This window comes from Cebus imitator, unplaced genomic scaffold (genome assembly GCF_001604975.1).
Source record: "Cebus imitator isolate Cc_AM_T3 unplaced genomic scaffold, Cebus_imitator-1.0 Scaffold252, whole genome shotgun sequence".
Classification (NCBI taxonomy): Eukaryota; Metazoa; Chordata; class Mammalia; order Primates; family Cebidae; genus Cebus; species Cebus imitator.
In genome coordinates this window covers 1440214-1460971 of record NW_016107567.1, presented here as the reverse complement: position 1 = coordinate 1460971, position 20758 = coordinate 1440214, and the positions used below count along the sequence as shown (strand labels likewise).

Genomic DNA, 20758 nt, shown 5'->3' with positions numbered 1-20758 from the left:
GGGTTCAGGCAATTCTCCTGCCTCAGCCTCCTGAGTAGCTGGGATTACAGGCACGCGCCACCATGCCCAGCTAATTTTTTGTAGTTTTAGTGGAGACGGGGTTTCACCACGTTGACCAGGATGGTCTCGATCTCTCGGCCTCCCAAAGTGCTGGGATTACAGGCGTGAGCCACCGCACCCGGCCAAATCTAGTGTTTTTGGTCATACTTTGCTTAATGGTGTACAAAAATAACTACAGAGATGTGTTTTAACTTATTTTTTCAGTCAGGCAACTTTGAAAATATACAGAAAATAAATTAATAGGCCAATAGTCACCCTCAACTTAGTTTTTTTGTTTTTTGTTTTTGGCAAAAAAATGAGGTATCAGTCTACAATGCAGTACTTTATCACATTCTTTCAGTGGAGATGATTATCAGACAAGGGGAGTGCTGTGGAAGTTTAACCAATAAGGGTGCATCCTTAAGGTAGCTTCAGAGACACGGTAGAGATCGCTTCTCGGCCTTTTGGCTAAGATCAAGTGCAGAGACACGGTAGAGGTGGGCATGAGGTAAAATGGCAGTCTGTAAGGGTGGTAGCGAAATGAGCCGAAGTACCTTTAAGGTCTTGCATTTGATGAAAAGCCACTGAGGCACTTTAATGGACAAGAGTAACACAGTTAAAGTACATGACTAACACTATTTTGGTAGGGACGTTCAGAAGAGGTTTGCTCAGGGCAGTGTTGGTGGCTGGAAATTAGCTGGAGAGCAGGTTGCAGTAATCTGGTGGGAGGTGGCGAGTGGGTTAAGGAAGCTGTGGTAGAATTAGAGAGAGCATACAGAAAGAAGTGTTCTGGGAGGCAGTTTAGCTTAAGGCATTTGGGAAAGAAAACCGTGCCAAGTATCATACATTGATTCAAAATGTAGTCCTATTTGGGGGCATTTTGATGCTATTCTAGGGATTGGAATTAAATGAAAAAATGCATAGTTTATGCCACCTCCAAGCTTGTGAACCCCTCCCCCCCCTTTTAAAAAATATAAATAGAACTTTGGAATAGGAATTAAGGGAAATTTAACTGTTGTTCAAAAATGCATCACCCATTTTTTCTCTTTTGGCAAAATTGCCTTACTCCTTTCTTTAGAGCCATTTTGGTCATCACCGAGCCTCTCAGATCATTTAACATCATTTTGTATGCCAAAACTCCATTGAAATAATTGATTGAAAAAGATAAAATTGCTCATTTTTTAAAAGTTCTTTTCATTTGTTTTATTCTTTATAAAAATGCTTCCTGTTACAGTTCTTTAGCTATGTAGTGAAGAACAACCAGGATATGATAGCTTCCACTCCTTTCCCCCTCCTCCTCCGCTGTAACCTTGGGCCCTACTGGAGCATTATTGTTTTGTTAGCTTGCCTCTGCAATAATTTACCTCCCCTCTCTGAAAAGCTTCAATGCTAAACAACAATGTAGAGCATTCTTTCTTGCAATAGACGCTAATTGTGTTCTTAGTTGGGATCGCGCTGTCATAGCCACAATAACTGTGTCAATTGTGCGGGGAGGCTGGGTCACAGTGGTTATTGTACCGAGCGATGAATGCTGCTTACTTGTGATGTGTTGCCACCCGCATCTGTGGGTGAGAACACGCGGTTACTGTAATTTGCCTGGCGAGTGATCAGACTGGTATAAAATAACATCATCTGTTAAGCAGGATAGCAGTCACAAAGGACTATTGGCCTTTTAAAATATAGAATTTTTAATGAGAAACTGAATAATAGAGATTGAACATGTGAGAAAGCTACCTAGTGTGTGTTGCATTATTAACCCCTAGTTTGTAGTGTATTCCAGAGTCAAGTTGACCTACATAGAAGAGAAGGAATTAGGAGTGCATGTGCGTGTTCTGGCTCAGATTGGGAAGAGGTGGGTAAACACTGTAAGTTAAGGCTGGATAAGTGACATGGTGTCAATTGGAAACCAGGTTTCACAGGTTCACGAAACGTGTGGATTCTGAAAGTGTTGTCATTGTGAGTATAGTTTCCTTGTGTAGTTCTTCCATATACCTAAGGAAAAGATATTTATTTAATGTAATTGTTAGAATATGTTGTTATATAATAATTCCTGCCGAAGTAAAAGGAAACATTTTGTTTTTTGAGTAAACTTGATGATGTTTTGCAAGGATCTGAAGAATCCCAGTTTGGAGCTGATTATTTTCTTGACTGTCCACATCACACAGTTTGTTCTCTCTCCATCCTACTGCCCATTTTAAAGCACTTTTCAGCTGTCTGATTGCTCATTAGCATTGCTCATTAAAAGTGGTCTGGGGGCATGCATTTCAAAGCAGTCCTTTTAATATTTGGTTTTTCAAGTTTTGTCAAATTCCCAGTGAATACAAACCAAGTTATTTCTTGAAGTTTAGCCTCATTTATATTTTTTATATCATTCCTTCTGCTTAGTACATGTCAAAATGATTACTTTTCAGAAAAGTGAATTTTGCCTAGCACATTGATTTGTCATGACAGATTAAACCATGTTTGGTGTGACTTAAGCTTTTATGATTTGGGATTTTTGTGTGTGCACAATGCCAAGAATATGGAGAGACAAGGGATGGTAATTTTGGAGGGGAGAAGTGCATTAATTAGACAAGCAAGGTTATGTAAGAATGAGATCCTCTGCCCGTGGCTGGTATAATTCCTTTCTGTTCATTATTTTAATTTAATATCAAAATAGTGTTAAAGTAATGACATGTGTATTCCCATCTCTAAAAGTTAGTCACATAAATAATATGTATGCTTAATGCAGAAAATTTGGAAGATTTTTTTTAAAGAAAAAATCCAGGTGATCACAAATAGTCTCTGTACTTGCCACCTACAGTAGTCATTAAGTTCTGGTATAGATACCCTTCTGTTACTTTGTACACCGTTTTCCTTTAAACTTTGTTTTGGGCTCAAGGCCATTTGGAAACACAATAGTCATTCTAAGTTCCTCCCATAATCTGAGAATGAATTGACATGAAATATTATCAATATTTTCTGATATTAAATGAGTAGGAAAATATGGAATTACATATAGTTAACATTAACATTTCCCATAATTCCCAAAGATTATAAATATGAGTTTTTCTTTTGAAACTAATCCTTTTTTATATTGCAAAACAGTAAATCCTTATGTGGAAATAGAAAATTGAAAACATTTCTAATGTAGAAACTCAAAGTGCATTTTCATTATTATACAGGAATGTTGGCTTTAATCAAAGTAAGACTGATGTATTTTTAAAATGAACGTATAAATAGGGCCCTATTTCACAAATTGTTTTTTATATATTTTTTCTTTAGATAAGTGGAAGTCAGTTAAGATAGTCTTATGAAAAGTTGCTTTGTCTTTCTCTCTTTTTTTAAATCTCTTCTCTTTCTCCTTTTGACAAGTCAACATCTGCTTCCATATAGCTAACTGGTGCTATTTTCTGCTTCTATGACAGCTAGCCGATGGCGGAGTCTCTTCTCTTCAACTGCCTCACTGGCTTTTCCTTATAGTCCCGTTGCAAGACTCAGCCCTTATAGCAATGGCATTAATACTCCCAGCTTCTCTAAAACCTCAAATAAAGCAATACTAACACCTGAAAAAACAGGTAATATTTTAACTTCTTGACTAGCTGCTTGCTTTGTAATTCAGTTACTAAACACAGCTTACATATTCATCTTTCATTGAAAAGCTTTAGAATAATCTTAGAATGGAGAGTTTGTGCTGCATACTTACTTTGAGTATAAAAAGACCTGGCACTACTTTGTACTCTAATGCCATTGATCTACTGCTCTCAATCATATGTAGCGATTGTCTTCCCTCTTTAGCAAAAGCATATGCATGCAGTTCTGTATTTCCAAATGCTTATGTGCTTTTAAAATTAAATGTCAGACACAATTTAGGTAGTTTTTAATTATTCAAGATTATAAGCCTTTATATATTTTTCTTATTTTTTTCTGATAGCTTTTAAATTTAGCTAAGACTGTGGAGAAAGAAAACAGTCATAGTGGCTTTTTATGATATGAGGATCTCACCATTTTCTTATTTTTCTCAGCATTGGTGTGATTCCATTCCTATAGCCTTCTTCTATTTGCTCTTTGGCTCTTTTATCTGAAGCCACTGATATTTTTACTTTCATGGGTGGCTGTAAGTCTCCTGTGACTACTCTCTGGTCTATATTAGGTGGGTTTTGTATATGTTTCTGCATATGTACGTGCACCTTTTAGATGTGATATAGTCTTACCCATTTGTAGCACTGCTGTTTGTACTCATTAACAAATGGACCAGATTAAAATTTAATTAAAAATATATAACCACTTACTGTCAGACAAGTATGTTTTATTATTAAAGTAAAAATGAATATATATATTCTTTTTTCCCCCTCCATGGAACTGCCACTAAAATGAATATATATGTTCTCATATCATGCCTTTAGATATATACATATCTAATAGGATGCAGATTTTAGCAGTAGTTAATTTTTTTATTGTGATAAAAAATAATGTGAAATCTACCCTCTTAACAATTTATTTAAGTATATAGTACACAGTGACTTTTTAAATTGTGAGAATTGAATTTGAAAACAATTAACAAGTGGTTTCGTATATATGAATTGTGAACACATGATGTGCACAGGGACCATTAAATGGTGACATGTTGGTGATTTTTGTGACATGAAAACATGAGAAAAATTGCTGACCATTTATATATGAATTGTAAAGCCCTACAGATGAAATAACACGCATTTCCTTTGTGTTTCAGGTTACACTTCCAGGGGCTCCCCACTCAGTCCCCAGTCATCTATCGACAGTGAGCTGAGTACTTCAGAACTGGAGGATGATTCTATCTCCATGGGATATAAATTGCAGGACCTCACTGATGTTCAGATCATGGCTCGTCTGCAAGAAGAAAGTATGTGTTCTTTCTAGACTAGAAAAATGGGGCTTCTACTTGGAATATACAGGGAGAGGGGGAGGTTTAGGCATTTTTCTTCAGGTAATGGGCAAATAATGAGATTCTTTCTCTCATGCTGTCCTACTTTTTAGGCGGTGCCAGTTATATGCTTCCTACACTATCATGAGGTGGTAAGACCTAGTCTGATCAAAATACATTGATACATGGACGTTGCTGGTATTGCCACTATGGAAATAGATGGACAGTTTTCTAAAAAACTAAATGTGCAACTTCCATGTGGCCCAGCAAACTGCACGCTTGGATACTTATCCCAGAATAGTTGAAATTTGTGTTCACACAAAACCTTGTACATGAATGAATGTTCTAAGCACCTTTATAGCCCAAAACTGGAATTAGCTTAGATGGCTTTCAGTAGGTAAATGATTAAACCAATCATGCTACAATCATACTATGGAGTACAGCTCAGCAATAAAGAGGAACAAACTACTGATACACACAACATCTTTCTTGAAGTTCCAGGGAATCATGCTGAATAAAAATACTGATCGTAAGAGAGTGCATTGCATCATTCCACTCATATAACATTTTGAGATGTTAGAAATGGAGGACAGACTAGTGATGGTTGGAGTTAGGGATAGGGCTTAGGGTCACAACAGGGCCTTGAAGCTGGATGTAGTTATAAAAGGGCAACATGAGATTTTTGCAGTATTGGTACTATTCATTGGTGGATCTTTGGACCTGTAGTTAATAAAATTGCATAAAGCTTAATATTCTCTCTCTCTCTCTCTCTCTCTCTCTCACACACACACACACACACACACACACACACCCCACATACCTTTTCTCTCTTTTTCTCTCTGTCTCTCTCTCACTCACACAAATAAACCTGGGAAAATCTGAATAAAATGGGTGGATTATATCACTGCTAACACCCTGGCTGTCATAGTATTCTACAGTTTTGCACAATGTTACCACTGGGGGAAACGGGGCAAAGTACTTTTTTTTTTTTTTTTTTTTAGCACTGGATGTGAGTCTACAGTTATCTTAAAATTTCAATTAAAATGCATTGACATACTTCACAGGGTAAATAATTGTGAAAGAGTAGATAAGTAGAAATAGGATAGTTTGTCACTGGTTCTTTGACAAAGCTACAAAAAATAAGCTGGCAGTGAGCTAGCTGAAGGGCATTAATGGCATCAAAAGGCACAGAACTGGAGTGTTTGTTTTGGAGTTATCTTTTCAGCCAACATAAGTAGAAATAAGTATCATTTAAGCATAATAATTTCCTGCTTTCAGAATTAATCAAGGCTACTATGAGGAACATGGTAATGCTTATGCAGGATCTAATAAGATACATTTTTAAGGGGAAATATAGTTATTTTATGTCATTATTTAGTAAAAGCAAATTTAAATACACTTTCTAAAAAATATATGGCTAAAAGATTGTATGTCAGTTTCAGAAGTTAAGTAGTCAGGGCTAGACCACTTTTAAAAAAGCTGTAGTACTGACAATGGGGTAAATAACGAGAACTTTGTAGTTTCACTATTTTTAGATGATTATAGGATGACCTAAAACTATTAGAAATGTTGAAGTGTCAGTGTGCTTTGAAAGAGATAATATTAGTAACATAAAAGAACAACAGAGAGATGACCTTGTGTGAAAATATTTGTACCTCAGCTTTTAAACTTTTCCTTTGACTTTAAAAGTTGGGGATGGGTAGTAGAATGCCTACTTTTTTTTCCTGAAGATTTTTAATTGTTTTTAACTCACAGCAAACTATTCATAATGAGATGAATATTTCTTTCTAAGTTCCTCTTCTAAAATAACTCTTGATTTGAAAAGGGATCATTTGGGGAAATTGATAGAAATGAATGAATGAGCTATGGCAGGTATATATAATCTTTACTGGCATTGGGGCAATCTTTTTGCAAAAGAGAATTGTCCAATATTAGATATCTGTTTCATTAGGCAAATGTGATTATTTTCTTGGGATTTAGTAAACTTGAGAGCAAGATAATAAGTCTCTGTGAGTAATCTGTTTGCCATAATTTTTCATCTAATACTTGATTAATCATAACTTAATGTTAGCTAGATCAAAATACACTAGAGCACTATTTGTTATTTTATAGGTCTCAGGCAAGATTATGCTTCTACTTCAGCATCTGTATCAAGACATAGTTCCAGTGTGTCATTGAGTTCAGGAAAAAAAGGGACATGTAGTGATCAAGAATATGACCGATACAGTCTGGAAGATGAAGAGGAATTTGATCATTTGCCACCACCTCAGCCTCGTCTTCCAAGATGTTCCCCTTTCCAAAGAGGAATTCCTCATTCACAGACTTTCTCCAGCATTCGGGAGTGTAGGAGGAGCCCCAGTTCCCAGTATTTTCCTTCAAATAATTACCAGCAGCACCAGTATTATTCACCTCAAGCCCAAACTCCAGATCAGCAACCAAATAGGACCAATGGAGGTAGGTTGTATGCTTTTTTGATATTTGATATGCTTTGATCTTTACTATGTGATCAAGAAATGTTGTTTTTGTTTTTGAGACAGAGTCTGGCTGTGTCCTCTAGGAGTGCAGTGACACAATCTCAGCTCACTGTGCAACCTCCATCTCCCAAGTTTAAGTGATTCTCCTGCCTCAGCCTCCCAAGTAGCCGGGGTAAAGGCACGTGCCACCATGCCTGGCTAACTTTTTGTGTGTGTGTGTCTATTTTAAGTAGAGATAGGGTTTCACCATGTTGACCAGGCCGCTCTCAAACCCCTGACCTCAAGTGATCTGCCTGCCTTGGCCTCGCAAAGTGCTGGGATGACAGCCACCATGCCCAGCCAAAGAACAGTTTTAAGAGAAATACAGATAATCGGTAAATGCTTCCCAGATTTAAATTCATCCTCCAGACCTCCTCAGTTTGGTCTAAATTTGCATCTCTAATTGACTGGCTTCTGATTACATATCCCAGATTTATTAACTCACTACTTCAAGAAAACCTCCATGGCATAGCTGGCTCAGAATGACTTATAAATGTGCAGCATCTCTGCATTGCTGCTGGTGCCTGTGGCACAGGCAGGGTTGTGCAAGCTGAGAAGTTTGTGGTCAAGCCCATGGACACAAAGGCTGTGAGTTGTGTCATTCCTTACCTTATGTACAACCTTCTGTCTCCTACTACCTGTTCCTAGCACAGAGTGATGTAAGCACGAAAGATGATGCTTGGAGAGGATGCTGCTCTTACACAGCCACATTTAGGGAGGTTTGGGATGCGTCTTTCCCTCCAATCTCCTGACACCTAGATTAAGATCTGTGTAGTAGCAGGAACACGGAGGCTGCTTTCCATTAGCATTTGGCATGGTAATGGGAAGTTGATCTGTCTTGTCAACATGGTTGGTTTCTGTATGTGTCATTCTTTCATACTTTTTCTGTCTCTTCATCATTTATCTTTCTTTCACACTCCCAGGAGTTAGACTCTGACTTGCAAGAACTATGGGGGAAGCAATCATGTAATATTCTAAGTCTGGTATGTTTTTGTACTAATGATCACCTGGACTCTCACACACAAATTCTATATATTATGGAGAGATAAACCAATTAAAAATAATTTATAGTTATACAATTACGGTTCTTATTTATTATATGTCACCAGTTCTCAAAGCTGGGCCCAGAAGTGATCAAATGTTCTTTAAAAATATCTCTAGGCCAAATATAAATGTTGTATTAGTTATCAGCCATTGTCCTGTATTTAGCTTTTACTTCTCTTCCTTTGCACTTGTGTGATTCATGCTGATGCTAAATGAGAGATCATTTGAAAATATTTAAAATTTTGTATTAATAAATTCTCTTACTACCTTGAGATTTCAAGTTTAAAGGAGTGGTGGCTTAAAAATGTCATCATGACTAAAATATTCAAGTTCATAGCATCAGAAAGACAATGTATTCCATATGCTTAGTGGAAGTCATAGCATCTTATTAAAATCAAGACAGGAGACCTAGAGTCATTTCTCTAAAGCTTTTTTTTTTAATATACTTGAGTGTTTCAGAACATCGTAGTCAAGTTGTCAAGCAGATGCTAGCACTGCATCTTGATTGATATTGTTAATAGTATCATTTTCCTCCACTGAGCTGTTTGTTGCACCTCAGAAAAGTGGTATTCACTTTCATTAAATGCCGTCTGAAAAGGATTAGGTTTCTGTGAAACCTATGCTGGAATATTCTTCACAGGAAAGTAGAGATATACCACTGTTTAGGTCCCTTTGTGGTAGGTTTATTTTGCCTAAAATGTCTAGTTTTCGCAATACAAGAAAATGGAATACAAAGGCAATTTTCTGGATGTGACTTCTGACTAATTAGCTTAATGGTTCAGAGCAGAGGCTCTGCAGTCCAGTAGACCCTGAGAAGCAATGCTGAGAAGTTTCTCAGCTCTCTCAGGTTTGGTTTCCTTAACTAAAATGTGGAGAAGATCATATCTATCTCTTAGGAAACTTAGATATAATTCACACCAAACCATCTGGTACACATGTCCTCCACCTAAATATAAGGGGTAAATGAAATAATGAATGTTAGTCCCATTGCCTGGAGCCTGGAGTAGATGTGCTGAATAAAGGTTATTTTCTCCCCTTTTGTTTTTAAACTTTTATTATCATATGATTCAGATGTTCTGGCCTGCCTTTGTTACCATAGAATATTGAGCAAAATTGTGAAATAAGAATTGTCACTTTGAAACTAATCTATCAAATATTTTTCTAAATTATTAATATAGATAGGCGAAAATAATTGTTAAACTGTTGATTCATTTTTAAATAATTGAGAATAAACTAGAAATATATGTTAATATTTTCTGCTTTTGTAGTTCCTATACTGCCCAGATTTAAAGAGATGGCTCATAAAACTTTCTGGGATATTTCTGGGAATCATAGAATTAAAAGAAGCATATCTGGAATAACTTGTTAAATATCAAAATGACTAAACTTGTAGAATCTTTACCAACTTTCCCATAATTTCTAGGGTATGGCAAGGGTGACTGGTGGCGTGATGTAGTCCTTATTATCATGAGGGCCTCCCCTGGACCCTGGGCTGACCGGATGCCTAGGTCTTGCTATTTGGTGGATAATGTGTGTCTCTTTTAGTCCTAAAGATTCCCGAGTCTTTGTTGATAGTGTGGTGAGTCTTGCTGCCTCTTTAATGTGAGCAAACTCATTTGAATTCTTTCCTTGGTCCATTCTTCCAGTTTCCTGCTGCATCTCAGTCCTTGAAGATTAAACTGCTGATTTCTTATGAAGATAGAAATAGAACATTACTTTTGGTTCCCTGAACTTTAAAGTATATGTGGTTATTAAAACAGTCCACACTATTTGACAGGAAATGTACCTCATTTCCAGATGGTCTGACAAAATTGGAGATCACAGCTTCGTTCCAAGGGGAATAGTGTTCTAAATGTTTATGCTTGGAAGACCTTATTTTAAAGAGCATATTTCAAGATTGAAGCTTTGTGAAACTAACTTGTTGCTTAAGTATGAGTAAAGATTGGTTTTAAAGACTAACACAGACGAGAGACATTAACTAAGTGTAGCATGTGGACCTTGATTGGATCGTGGTTTAGGGGAAAAAGCTTATGAAAGATATTCTTGAGATGTCTGAAAAATTTTGTATGCAGATTATCATATATAATATGATATTGTTAATTTGTTTACGTGTGATTACAATATTGTGATTCTATAGAATTTTCTCATTCTTAGGAGATCAATGTGCTGCATTTAAAGTGTTTAGGTGTCTGAAGCTTTTATATTGTTTAGCAGAGCAAACAAATATGTATGTATATGTATAATTAAATATAGCAAAATGGAACCAACCAGTATGACCAGATGGAAAACAGGCAGCTGTTTGATACTATTTTAAAACATTTCTGTATGTATGGAAACTTTGATAGTAAATAGAGATTTTAAAAAAATATATAGAAGTTCAATTAATTTTCTCAATAGCATATAATTATGTTCCTGTGCCTCCATGCTGCTTAAAGATATATAATTGGAAATATATATTGAAAATAGTCTAGTACTGATAGAGGGTGACTTCTTTACACTACTTTTTGTGATATTCAAAAGATCTAGATGTGGCCACTAAGATTATGTAGAGATGAATCCTTCTAATTCCTCTCTTCTGCTACACACGGTCTGCCAAAACATACACATAATATTTGCTGACGTATGAAGTACCTGCTGTATGAGGCTGGGAACTTTAATAGGAATTTGGGAATATGAGACATATGATTGTTAAAAATAGGCCTCAAGAAGATAATGAGGAAAATTATCACGGAATCGAACAGTCAGTGGCAATATTTGAGCATCCTTACCCTAGAATTATGCAGAGAAAGTAAGGAAGTGTGCGAGTGGTAGATACCTCCGCTGGGAAGTACATAGAAAAGCTGCTCTACGGTGTGGATAATTGTGCCAATTCTTAAAGTACTAGAGCCACATAAGTAAAATACTCTTTTCCACTTTCTACCATAGCAGTTTCTACAATTTCTTATGCTTTCTTATTATACATATCATCTACGTATACTTATGCTTGTTTAATCTTTTGTCTTTTCCATCCTAAGGGGGCAAAAATTGCTGGATATGGCAACATTCAATAGGTATTAGTAATGTCAAAGGAGCAGTTTATGAAGGTGGAATAAGAAGAACTGAGTTTGATTTTGACTTGAATGCCTTTTGAATTAATATTCAAGTATATTCTTATCTTCTGGTTTTGCTTGACAGAAAGTGACCAGAAGATTGAGTGCTCTGATATGTGCACTTTAGTGTTTTGGGGTATATATCAATAAAGATAAAAATATCTTATAAGTTGGAGGGGTAAAACAAATTTTAGATATTAAAATGATTTATGATCTTCCATGGTTTACTCCTATCAAAATGTTATTCTTTATTTTATTTGGGAGAAAATTTAATTTTAAGTTTAAATTTATCTTAGATTTTCTCTTTAGGATCAGTGGTGGCATGGGGAAGGATTGAGAAGCACTGGTCTAGACTATAAACCTAGACCATAAATCTTGACCATAAATGAGACTCAAGACTGTACTGCCTATACACGGTGGTATCCCCAACAGCTCCTAGAGTGCCTGGCATTTAGTGTAAACACAATAAGTCTTTGTTCCCTTGTTCATTTCTTCCTTCTCCCAAGTGGGGGGTGAGTGTCCATGTGGAGAGACAGCATGCTCACAGGTATGAGAGAATTCTTTGTGTTTGGGGAGCAGGCCGAGAGGCAAGCTGGAGAAGTATAAAGAGGCTGTGCCTTGAAGGCCTCATCTAGGCTGTGCTCAGGAGCTTGGGCTTTCAGAAGAAAGGAGCAGGGGAGAAATTGGAGTTGGAGGGATTTCAGCAATTGACTAGCTGTGTTCTGTGCTCTAGGAAAAGTGGAATCAGCTGTATGGGAGATTGGATTGGAGAAACAAGACACAAGGGTACATGGAGACCAATTAAGAGAATTTTGTGAAAATGTAGGTGATAAATAATGAGGTCAGAACTAGGTGGTAGTGGAAGATTCACTAAATGTTTTCGAGGCAGAATTAACAGGACTTGGAAAGTATGGTGATGTAGTGGACAGGGCTACAGTTTATGGATGTAAGTAATGCAGAAGGAGTAGTGTGTGAAAGGGAGAAAGAAATGAATTCAATACTTGAATTAGTTTTGTCCTTGAATTAGTTATGGCTTACTACTCACATATATACTTTTTTTTTCCTGATCTATGCATTTCACATATATGCTTAAATGACCTGACATAGGTACTTTAGTTTTTTGGGGGGATATGTATTGATCATGAAAAAATTGTTTCATAGTTGCTGTCTTGTGACTGGCTTATTTCACATCTCAACATTGAGATCTGTATATGACTCTCTGCTGCCTCTTGGTGGCAAAAGGTGAACTTAGCAAGTCCAAAAAATTTAAGCATTCTCTTGGTCTTTTTTGTCTCCACACATTTGGTGGCATACTCATGAAAGTTAAAACTTTTCAGAGATTAATGTGGTCATGTTAATGTGATTAGTGGATATTTCAAGACACCTCGTTTGAATTTTATTAATTTGTTCCATTTTGATATGGTAGCAAAAGATTCAGTAAATTTTGGTTTGATTCTTCTAGGTTTCTTTTTTATTAAAGAAGCATGTAACTTAATTTCTAGGGTTGTTTTGGTAAATTAAATGGCTGTAAGATTATTTTCTAACTTTTTAAATATATTTTTGTTCACTTATTGAATAGGAACAAATGGCTAACTGATTATCTAGTCCCTATGTCTTTTTACACTTTATATTAGTCATGGTTCTCTAGAGGGACAGAACTAACAGGATAAATGTATATATGAAGGGGTGTTTATTAAGGAGTATTGACTCACACAATCACAAGGTGAGGTCCCATGATAAGCTGTCTGTAAGCTGAGGAGCAAGGAAGACAATTGGAGTCCCAAGTCCTCAAAAGTAGGAAAGCCAACAGTGTAGCCTTCAGTCTGTGGCCAAAGGCCTGAGAGGCCCGGCAAACCACTGGTGTAAGTCCAAGAGTTCAAATGCTGAAGAACTTGGAGTCTGAGGTTCAAGGGCAGGACGCATCCAGTACGGGAGAAAGATGAAGACTGGAAGGCTTAGCAAATCTGCTCCTTCCCCATTCTCTGCCCTTTTGTCTTAGCCGTGCTGGCAGCTGATTAGATGGTGCCCACTCAGACTGCGGGTGGGTCTGCCTGTCCCAGTCCACTGACTCAGATGTTAATCTCCTTTGGCAACACCCACATAGACACACCCAGGAACAATATGTTTCTTCCTTCAATCCAGTCAAGTTGACACTCAGTAGTAGCCATCACCCATGTTTATTTGGTGGAACCCTTCTAGATGGGGAGTGCTTTTTCCTGTATAGTAGGTCAGAAAGCTTGAGCATCAGGACGTAATCCTCTTTCTATATTATTGAGCACAATATGACTTTTGTTATTTGCTTTCGAAAGCTAGTATTTTGGTTGCATAACATTTGTCATTTTTAATTTAGTAAAATTCTTTTCCAGATAAGCTCCGAAGAAGTATGCCTAACTTAGCCCGGATGCCAAGTACAACTGCTGTTGGTAGCAACATTAGTTCTCCAGTCACCGTGCGAAATAGTCAGAGTTTTGACTCAAGCTTGCATGGAGCTGGAAATGGAATTTCAAGAATACAGTCTTGTAGTGAGTATAATTATTTGATATAATTATATATTGTATATTTTTTATAACTTTTAATTGCAAGAAAAATATCTGTTCCATTGCTTTATATATACTCGCAAGCACACTAAACTTTTCTCTTTGTCCTATAACTTATTTTTTTTATTTCACCATTAGAGTTGAATAGTATTTTTACCAGTGCCTGTGGTATCAATCATAGTAAATTGTTAATTTTTTAGTGCTCGCTTCACAGCACATATACTAAATTATTAATTTTGTAATAATAGTAAATTATTTGTAGTTCTTTATATCCAAGGATAGTATAAGTACTACATGGTGATTGATTTATCCACTCATCATACAAATATTTTTTTTTCTTTGTAGACCCTTCTTTCTAGCTCTCTACCTGAATAAGCACACTTAATTCTGTCTAGCCATTACTTTTGTCTTGTTTTTCACCTGTGCATACTTTTATCTTTTTTCCCTTTAAATGAAGTTATATTTTAATATGTCTAAAATAGTTTTTATCCACTCTGTTTTAGTTTTTTTCTGCTACTTACTTTCTATGTTTTACCTAGCAATGAGCAACGCAGTGAGCATTAGGCCTAGTGCTGTGTGTCTTCACTTTATTTTGGGATGTGCTGCTTCCGTATCCCCTCCACCCACTTTCCTATTTATGCTGTCTATATGGGTTGTGTCAGTTAAGTCTTACTCTGACCTCTAGGAGGAAGGCACAAGGCCATAGTCCTAGTATTCATAAAAATGCCCAAACTTGGGAGGCCTGAGCCATGTACTGAGTGTACTGGCTGAGAGTCATCAACCGGTTGTCTGAGTCTGTATCCGAAATGGTTTGTAGCCCTTTTCCCTCAAACTTAGTTTTGGATGTCAAGTTGTATTTCCCTAACATGCAGTGGTCTTTCAATTTATGATGCTTTAGTTCCTAACAACAAAGTGGCATCATTTACCCTGTACAAAGAACTGTACTAACTAGTTTATATTCATTATCTTACGTAGTTCTACCAACAACTCTATAAATTAGTTTCTACTGCCATTCTTATTTTGTGGAAAAGGAAACAGTTTTGATAGGTTAAGGAACAGTTTGTCCAAGGCCATGCAGGTAGAAAAGTAGAGAGCAGACCTAGATCTGGTTACTCTCCAGAGCTTATGCTTTTAACTGCTGTGATATTCTAGCTCCATATGCTGTTCTCTCTGCCTAGCATTCTTCCTTTTCCTTCTTCATTCAATTTCCTCTTACTGACTTTTATAATACAGTCCAAATACCATGCCCTCGGAAGTCTTCATTGCTTCCTTGATCATCCTAACACACTTTCTCAAATACTTCCCAAACAATGCTAGAATGGATTAGATTTTTGGTGCTTACCTCTGTTATTCCATGTACCATGTTTTGCCATCAATGTATTTGTTTTCCTTATTAGATTGTAAGCTCCCTCTGGGCTTGGACCATTATTTATTCAACTTTCTGTTCCCTGTTCCTGACACGTCGCCTGAACACAAGGAATTCTGAGTGAATGCTTGAATGAATGAATGAATGCCACAGATTCTATGTTAAGGCTTGAACTTTTAAATATTTGAATCAGTGATCGTATTAACACACAGAAACAACCTATGAAATTTGCTAATGGTAGAAACTAAGGGGACTAATAACTGATTTTATGTCAGGAGGTTAGGACAATGGGCCAAATGTATCATGAAGAAATTTAGCTGATAGAAATATACAATTCTATATCTAAATTACAAAAATAAATACTGTACCAGCCTAGGCAATATAATGAAACCCTGTCTTTACAAAAAATGCAAAAATTAACCAGGGCACGGTGGCATATGCCTCTAGTTCTAACTACTTGGAAGGCCAAGGTAGGAGGATCACTTGAGCCTGGGAGGTTGAGGCTACAGTGAGCCAAGATTGCACCACTGCACTCCAGCCTAGGCAATAGATAGAGTGAGAGCATGTCTTGAAAAAAGAAACAAAACCAATAGCATAAGTGTACGATGAGAGAAATACAGTTTTGAGAGTAGCAAATATGGTAATGATTAGGAATTTTTGTTGACTCCAACTCAGTGTGTATTAATAGCAGATTTGAGTGCTAGAAAGATGTACGTCCCAAAATAGAATGTACACTGCAAAGAATGTTCAGCTTTGATTGAAGTGCCCCCAAAATGACAGGAAAATGTGAAAAGGATACAGGAGCCAAGTTGAAGGAACCTCCCAATGGCCAAATTTGGGGCAGTTTGAGCCACAGAGAAAATAATTATAGTAATGAATTATGCCTGATGAAATAAAATAAATATGCATGGTTCATATATAATTAGATAAATAAATACATAGAAAAAGAGAAACATCTTCTTTGTAGTAGAATTCCAATTCATGCATGTAAAAGAAATGAGGAAAATAGAAAAATCATCATTTGTAAGTCAAGCATAATAAGAGAAAGCCCCCAAGAAGAATGTTAATGTGTAGTAGAAGGAAGACTCTCATAACTTTTTGTTTCAAATCTTAAGATTATACTCTTATTTTCTCTCATTTAAGAGTAATCTAAACCACTGTTCTTTATGCATTCTAAGTTCATATCATGACAATTTCTAGTTCTGGACCACTTTGCCTTCTGGAAAGAACAAAGGTAGGATAGAGAATTGGAAAGGCCGCAAGTGTAGAAGGAAGAACACAGTTGTAGTCAAAGACCTGGTTTTGGGTGTTTTCTTAACCATAAACTCTTTGGAAAGTTAAGTATTTTTTTTCTGAGTCTTGTTTTCTCATTTGTAAAATTAGAATTATGCCTATTATGCCTATTAATTTTAACTAGTTTCTCTTATATGTCTTTTAAAAATCAAGGGTGGTCGTATATATATATAGAAATATACATGTATTATCCTAATAAGAGTCCTATTTTCTCTCCTATCATTATATCCATATCCATATATATATATATATATATGTATATATATACATAAGAGTCCTATTATCTCTCATATATATATGAGATCTATCTATCTATCTATGATGAAACCCTGTCTTTACAAAAATGCAAAAATTAACCAGGCATGGTGGCATATATGCCTGTAGTCCTAACTACTTGGAAGGCCAAGGTAGAAGGATCATTTGAGCCTGGGAGGTTGAGGCTACAGTGAGCCAAGATTGCACCACTGCACTCCAGCCTAGGCAGTAGATAGAGTGAGACCCTGTCTTGAAAAAAGAAACAAAACCAATAGCATAAGTGTACGATGAGAGAAATACAGTTTTAAGAGTAGCAAATATGGTAATGATTAGGAATTTTTGTTGATTCCAACTCAGTGTGTATTAATAGCAGATTTGAGTGCTAGAAAAATGTACGATGTGTGTGTGTGTATATATATATATATGAGAGATAATAGGACTCTATTAGGATTAGGATAATACGTATATATTTTATCTCCTGCACATTATATTTATGTATATATTTTTTTCAGGAATAGAGTCCTTTTGTATATATAATATGTATATATATATATATATATATATAAAATAAAAACATTATATTATATATATAATATATATTTTTATATATATAAGAAATATAAGAACATTTATATATTTATATATAATATAGTTTTTTGGTTATAGCTGGTTTTTGGTTATACGGATGAGTTCGTTAATGGTTACATTTTAAGATTCTGGTTACATGGATGAGTTCTTTAGTTCTGAGATTTTGGTGCATCTGTTACCAAAGCAGGGTACACTGTACCCAATATGTGATTTTTATCCCTCACCACTCTCCCAAATCTCCCCACAAGTCCCCAGAGTCCATTATCTCATTCCTATGCCTTTGCATCCTCATAGCTTAGCTCCCACTTATGAGTGAGAACATATGATATTTGGTTTTCCATCCCTGAGTTATTTCACTTAGAATAATGGCCTCTAGCTCCATCCAAGTTGCTGCGAAATATTACTTCGTTTCTTTTTATGAGTGAGTAGTATTTTTTGTTGTGTATATACCACATTTTCTTTATCTACCCGTTGGTTGATGGGAAGTTAGGTTGGTTCTAAGCAGCTACAAATTGTTCTGTTATAAACATGTGTGTGCCTGTGTCTTTTTTTCAAATAATGCCTTCTTTTTCTTTGGGTAGATATTCAGTAGTAGGTTTGCTGGATCAAATGGTAATTCTACTTTTAGTTCTTTAAGCAATCTTCATACTGTTTTCCATAGTGGTTCTACTAATTTACACCCCTACCAGCGGTGTAGAAGTGTTCCCTTTTTTCCATATCCACACCAACATCTATTGTTTTTGACTTTTTAAGTATGGCCATTCTTGCAGGGTAAGGTAATATCTCATTGCAGTTTTAATTTGCATTTCCCTAATGATTAGTGATGTTGAGCAATTTTTCATTTGTCTGTTGGCTGTTTGTATATCTTTTTTTGAGAAACCTCAGTTCATACCCTTTGCCCACTTTTTGATGGGATTACTTGTTTGTTTGTTTTTTTTTTTTTTTTCCTTTTTCTTGCTGATTTATTTGAGTTCTTCGTAGATTCTGGATATTAGTCCTTTGTCAGATGCATAGTTTGCAAATTTTTTTTTCTACACTGTGAGTTGTCTGTTTACTTGCTGATTATTTATTTTGCTGTGCAGAAGCTATTTTAGTTTAATTAGGTCCCTAAATTTAATTAATTTAGTTTATTTATTTTTGTTTGAGTTGCCTTTGCTTTTGGGATTTTAGTCATGATTTCTTTGTCTAAGCCAATGGCCAGAATAATTTTTTCAATATTGTCTTCTAGAATTTTTATGTTTCAGGTCTTAGATTTAAGTCTTTGATCCATTTTGAGTTGATTTTTGTATGAGGCGAGAGGTGGGGATTCAGTTTCATTCTTCCACGTATGGCTTGCCAGTTTTCCCAGCACCATTTACTGAATAGGGTGTCCTTTCCCCAGTGTATGTTTTTGTATGCTTTGTTTACGATCAGTTGGCTGTAAGCATTCATGTTTATTTCTGAGTTCTCTATTCTGTTTCATTGGTCTATGTGCCTATTTTTATACTGGTACCATGCTGTTTTGGTAACTGTAGCCTTGTAGTATAATTTGAAGTCAGTTAATGTGGTGCCTCCAGATTTGTTCTTTTTGCTTAGTCTTGCTTTGGCTATGTGGACTCTTTTTTGGTTCCATGTAAATTTTAGAATTGTTTTCTTTAGTTCTGTGAAGAATGATGATAGTATTTTGATAGAATTGCATTGAGTCTGTAGATTGCTTTGGACAATATGGTCATTTTCACAATATTGATTCTTACAATCCAGGAGCATGGGATGTGTTTTTGTTTGTGTCATTTGTGATTTCTTTCATCAGTGTTTTTTAGTTTTCCATGGAAAGATCTTTCACCTCCTTGGTTAAGTATATATATTTCTAAGTATTTTATTTATTTTTTACAGATGTTGTAAAAGGAATTGAGTTCTTGATTTAATTCTCAGCTTGGTCATTGTTGGTATATAGCAGTGCTGCTGATTTGTATACATTGACTTTGTATCCTGAGACTTTACTGAATCCATTTATGAGATCTAGCACCTTTTTGAATGAGTCTTCAGGGTTTTCTGAAGGTATACAATCATATCATTGGCAAACAGTGACAGTTTGACATCCTCTTTTTCAATTTGGATGCCCTTTCTTTCTCTTCTGTAATTACTCTGGCTAGGACTTCCTGTGTTATGTTGACTAGAAATGGTGAAAGTGGACATCCTTGTGAAGGATGTCTTGTTCCAGTTCTCAGGGGGAATGCTTTCAACTTTTCCCCAATCAATATGATGTCGACTACGGGTTTGTCATATATCACTTTTATTACTTTGAAGTCCCTTCTATGCCTATTTTTTTGACGGTTTTTATCATAAAGGGATGCTGGATTTTATCAAATGCTTTTTTTTGTATCTGTTAAGATGATCATATAATTTTTGTTTTTAATTCTGTTTATGTGATGTATCACATTTACTGATTTGACCATGTTAAACCATTTCTGTATCCCTGGGATGAAACCTGATTGATCATAATGTGTTATCTTTTTAATAACACAGGTGTCTGTATTTCTGTGTATAGATTTTATCTTGTATACTCGAGCAAATTTTTTTAAGGAAAAACAACTTAAGAATAAACTATTTTTTAAGGAAATATTTTCAAGAGATGGTAAACAAATGGATACCTTTTTGGGTCTTTTTTCCCTCTTATATTTACTTCAAAAAGATATCTATCATATATTTTATGATTAAGTAAATTCAACTGTTTTAGAAAACAGGTTATGTCTGTGTTTATGTTACAAGTACTAGGCAGTAAAGGCTTGGGTAGTTAGTAAATAGGCAGAATTATGTGCATAAGTTTCTGTTAAATTTGATTAATTATTTTCCTTGGAGAAAGGGATTAAAAAATTTAAAATCTGGCTAGGCACAGTGACTCACGCCTTTAATCCCAGTACTTTTGGAGGCCGAGGCAGGCAGATTGACTGATGTCAGGAGTTTGAGACCAGTCTGGCCAATATGGTGAAACTCTGTCTCTACCAAAAAATACAAAAAACTTAGTCAGGCGTGGTGGCACATGCCTATAGTCCCAGCTACACAGGAGGCTGAGGGAGGGGAATTGCTTGAACCAGGGAGGTAGAGGTTGCAGTGAGCGGAGATCACACCAATGCACTCCAGCCTGGGCAACAGAATGAGACTCCATCTCAAAA

At 36.0% G+C, this 20758-nt stretch overlaps 1 protein-coding gene across 4 annotated transcripts in view; it reads left to right on the top strand.

Moving 5' to 3' along the window:
- The window catches only part of SLAIN1 (SLAIN motif family member 1), a 63400-nt gene that overhangs the window by 38555 nt on the left and 4087 nt on the right, over positions 1-20758 (top strand). For 2 of the 4 annotated variants that reach the window (XM_017498806.2, XM_017498808.2), the window contains exons 3-6: positions 3447-3596; positions 4751-4900; positions 7034-7375; positions 13934-14089. In XM_017498806.2, coding sequence (XP_017354295.1) covers positions 3447-3596; positions 4751-4900; positions 7034-7375; positions 13934-14089 — 798 coding nt within the window. The remainder of the gene's footprint in view (positions 1-3446; positions 3597-4750; positions 4901-7033; positions 7376-13933; positions 14090-20758) is intronic. The other 2 variants (XM_017498807.2, XM_017498809.1) reach the window with 1 other exon arrangement.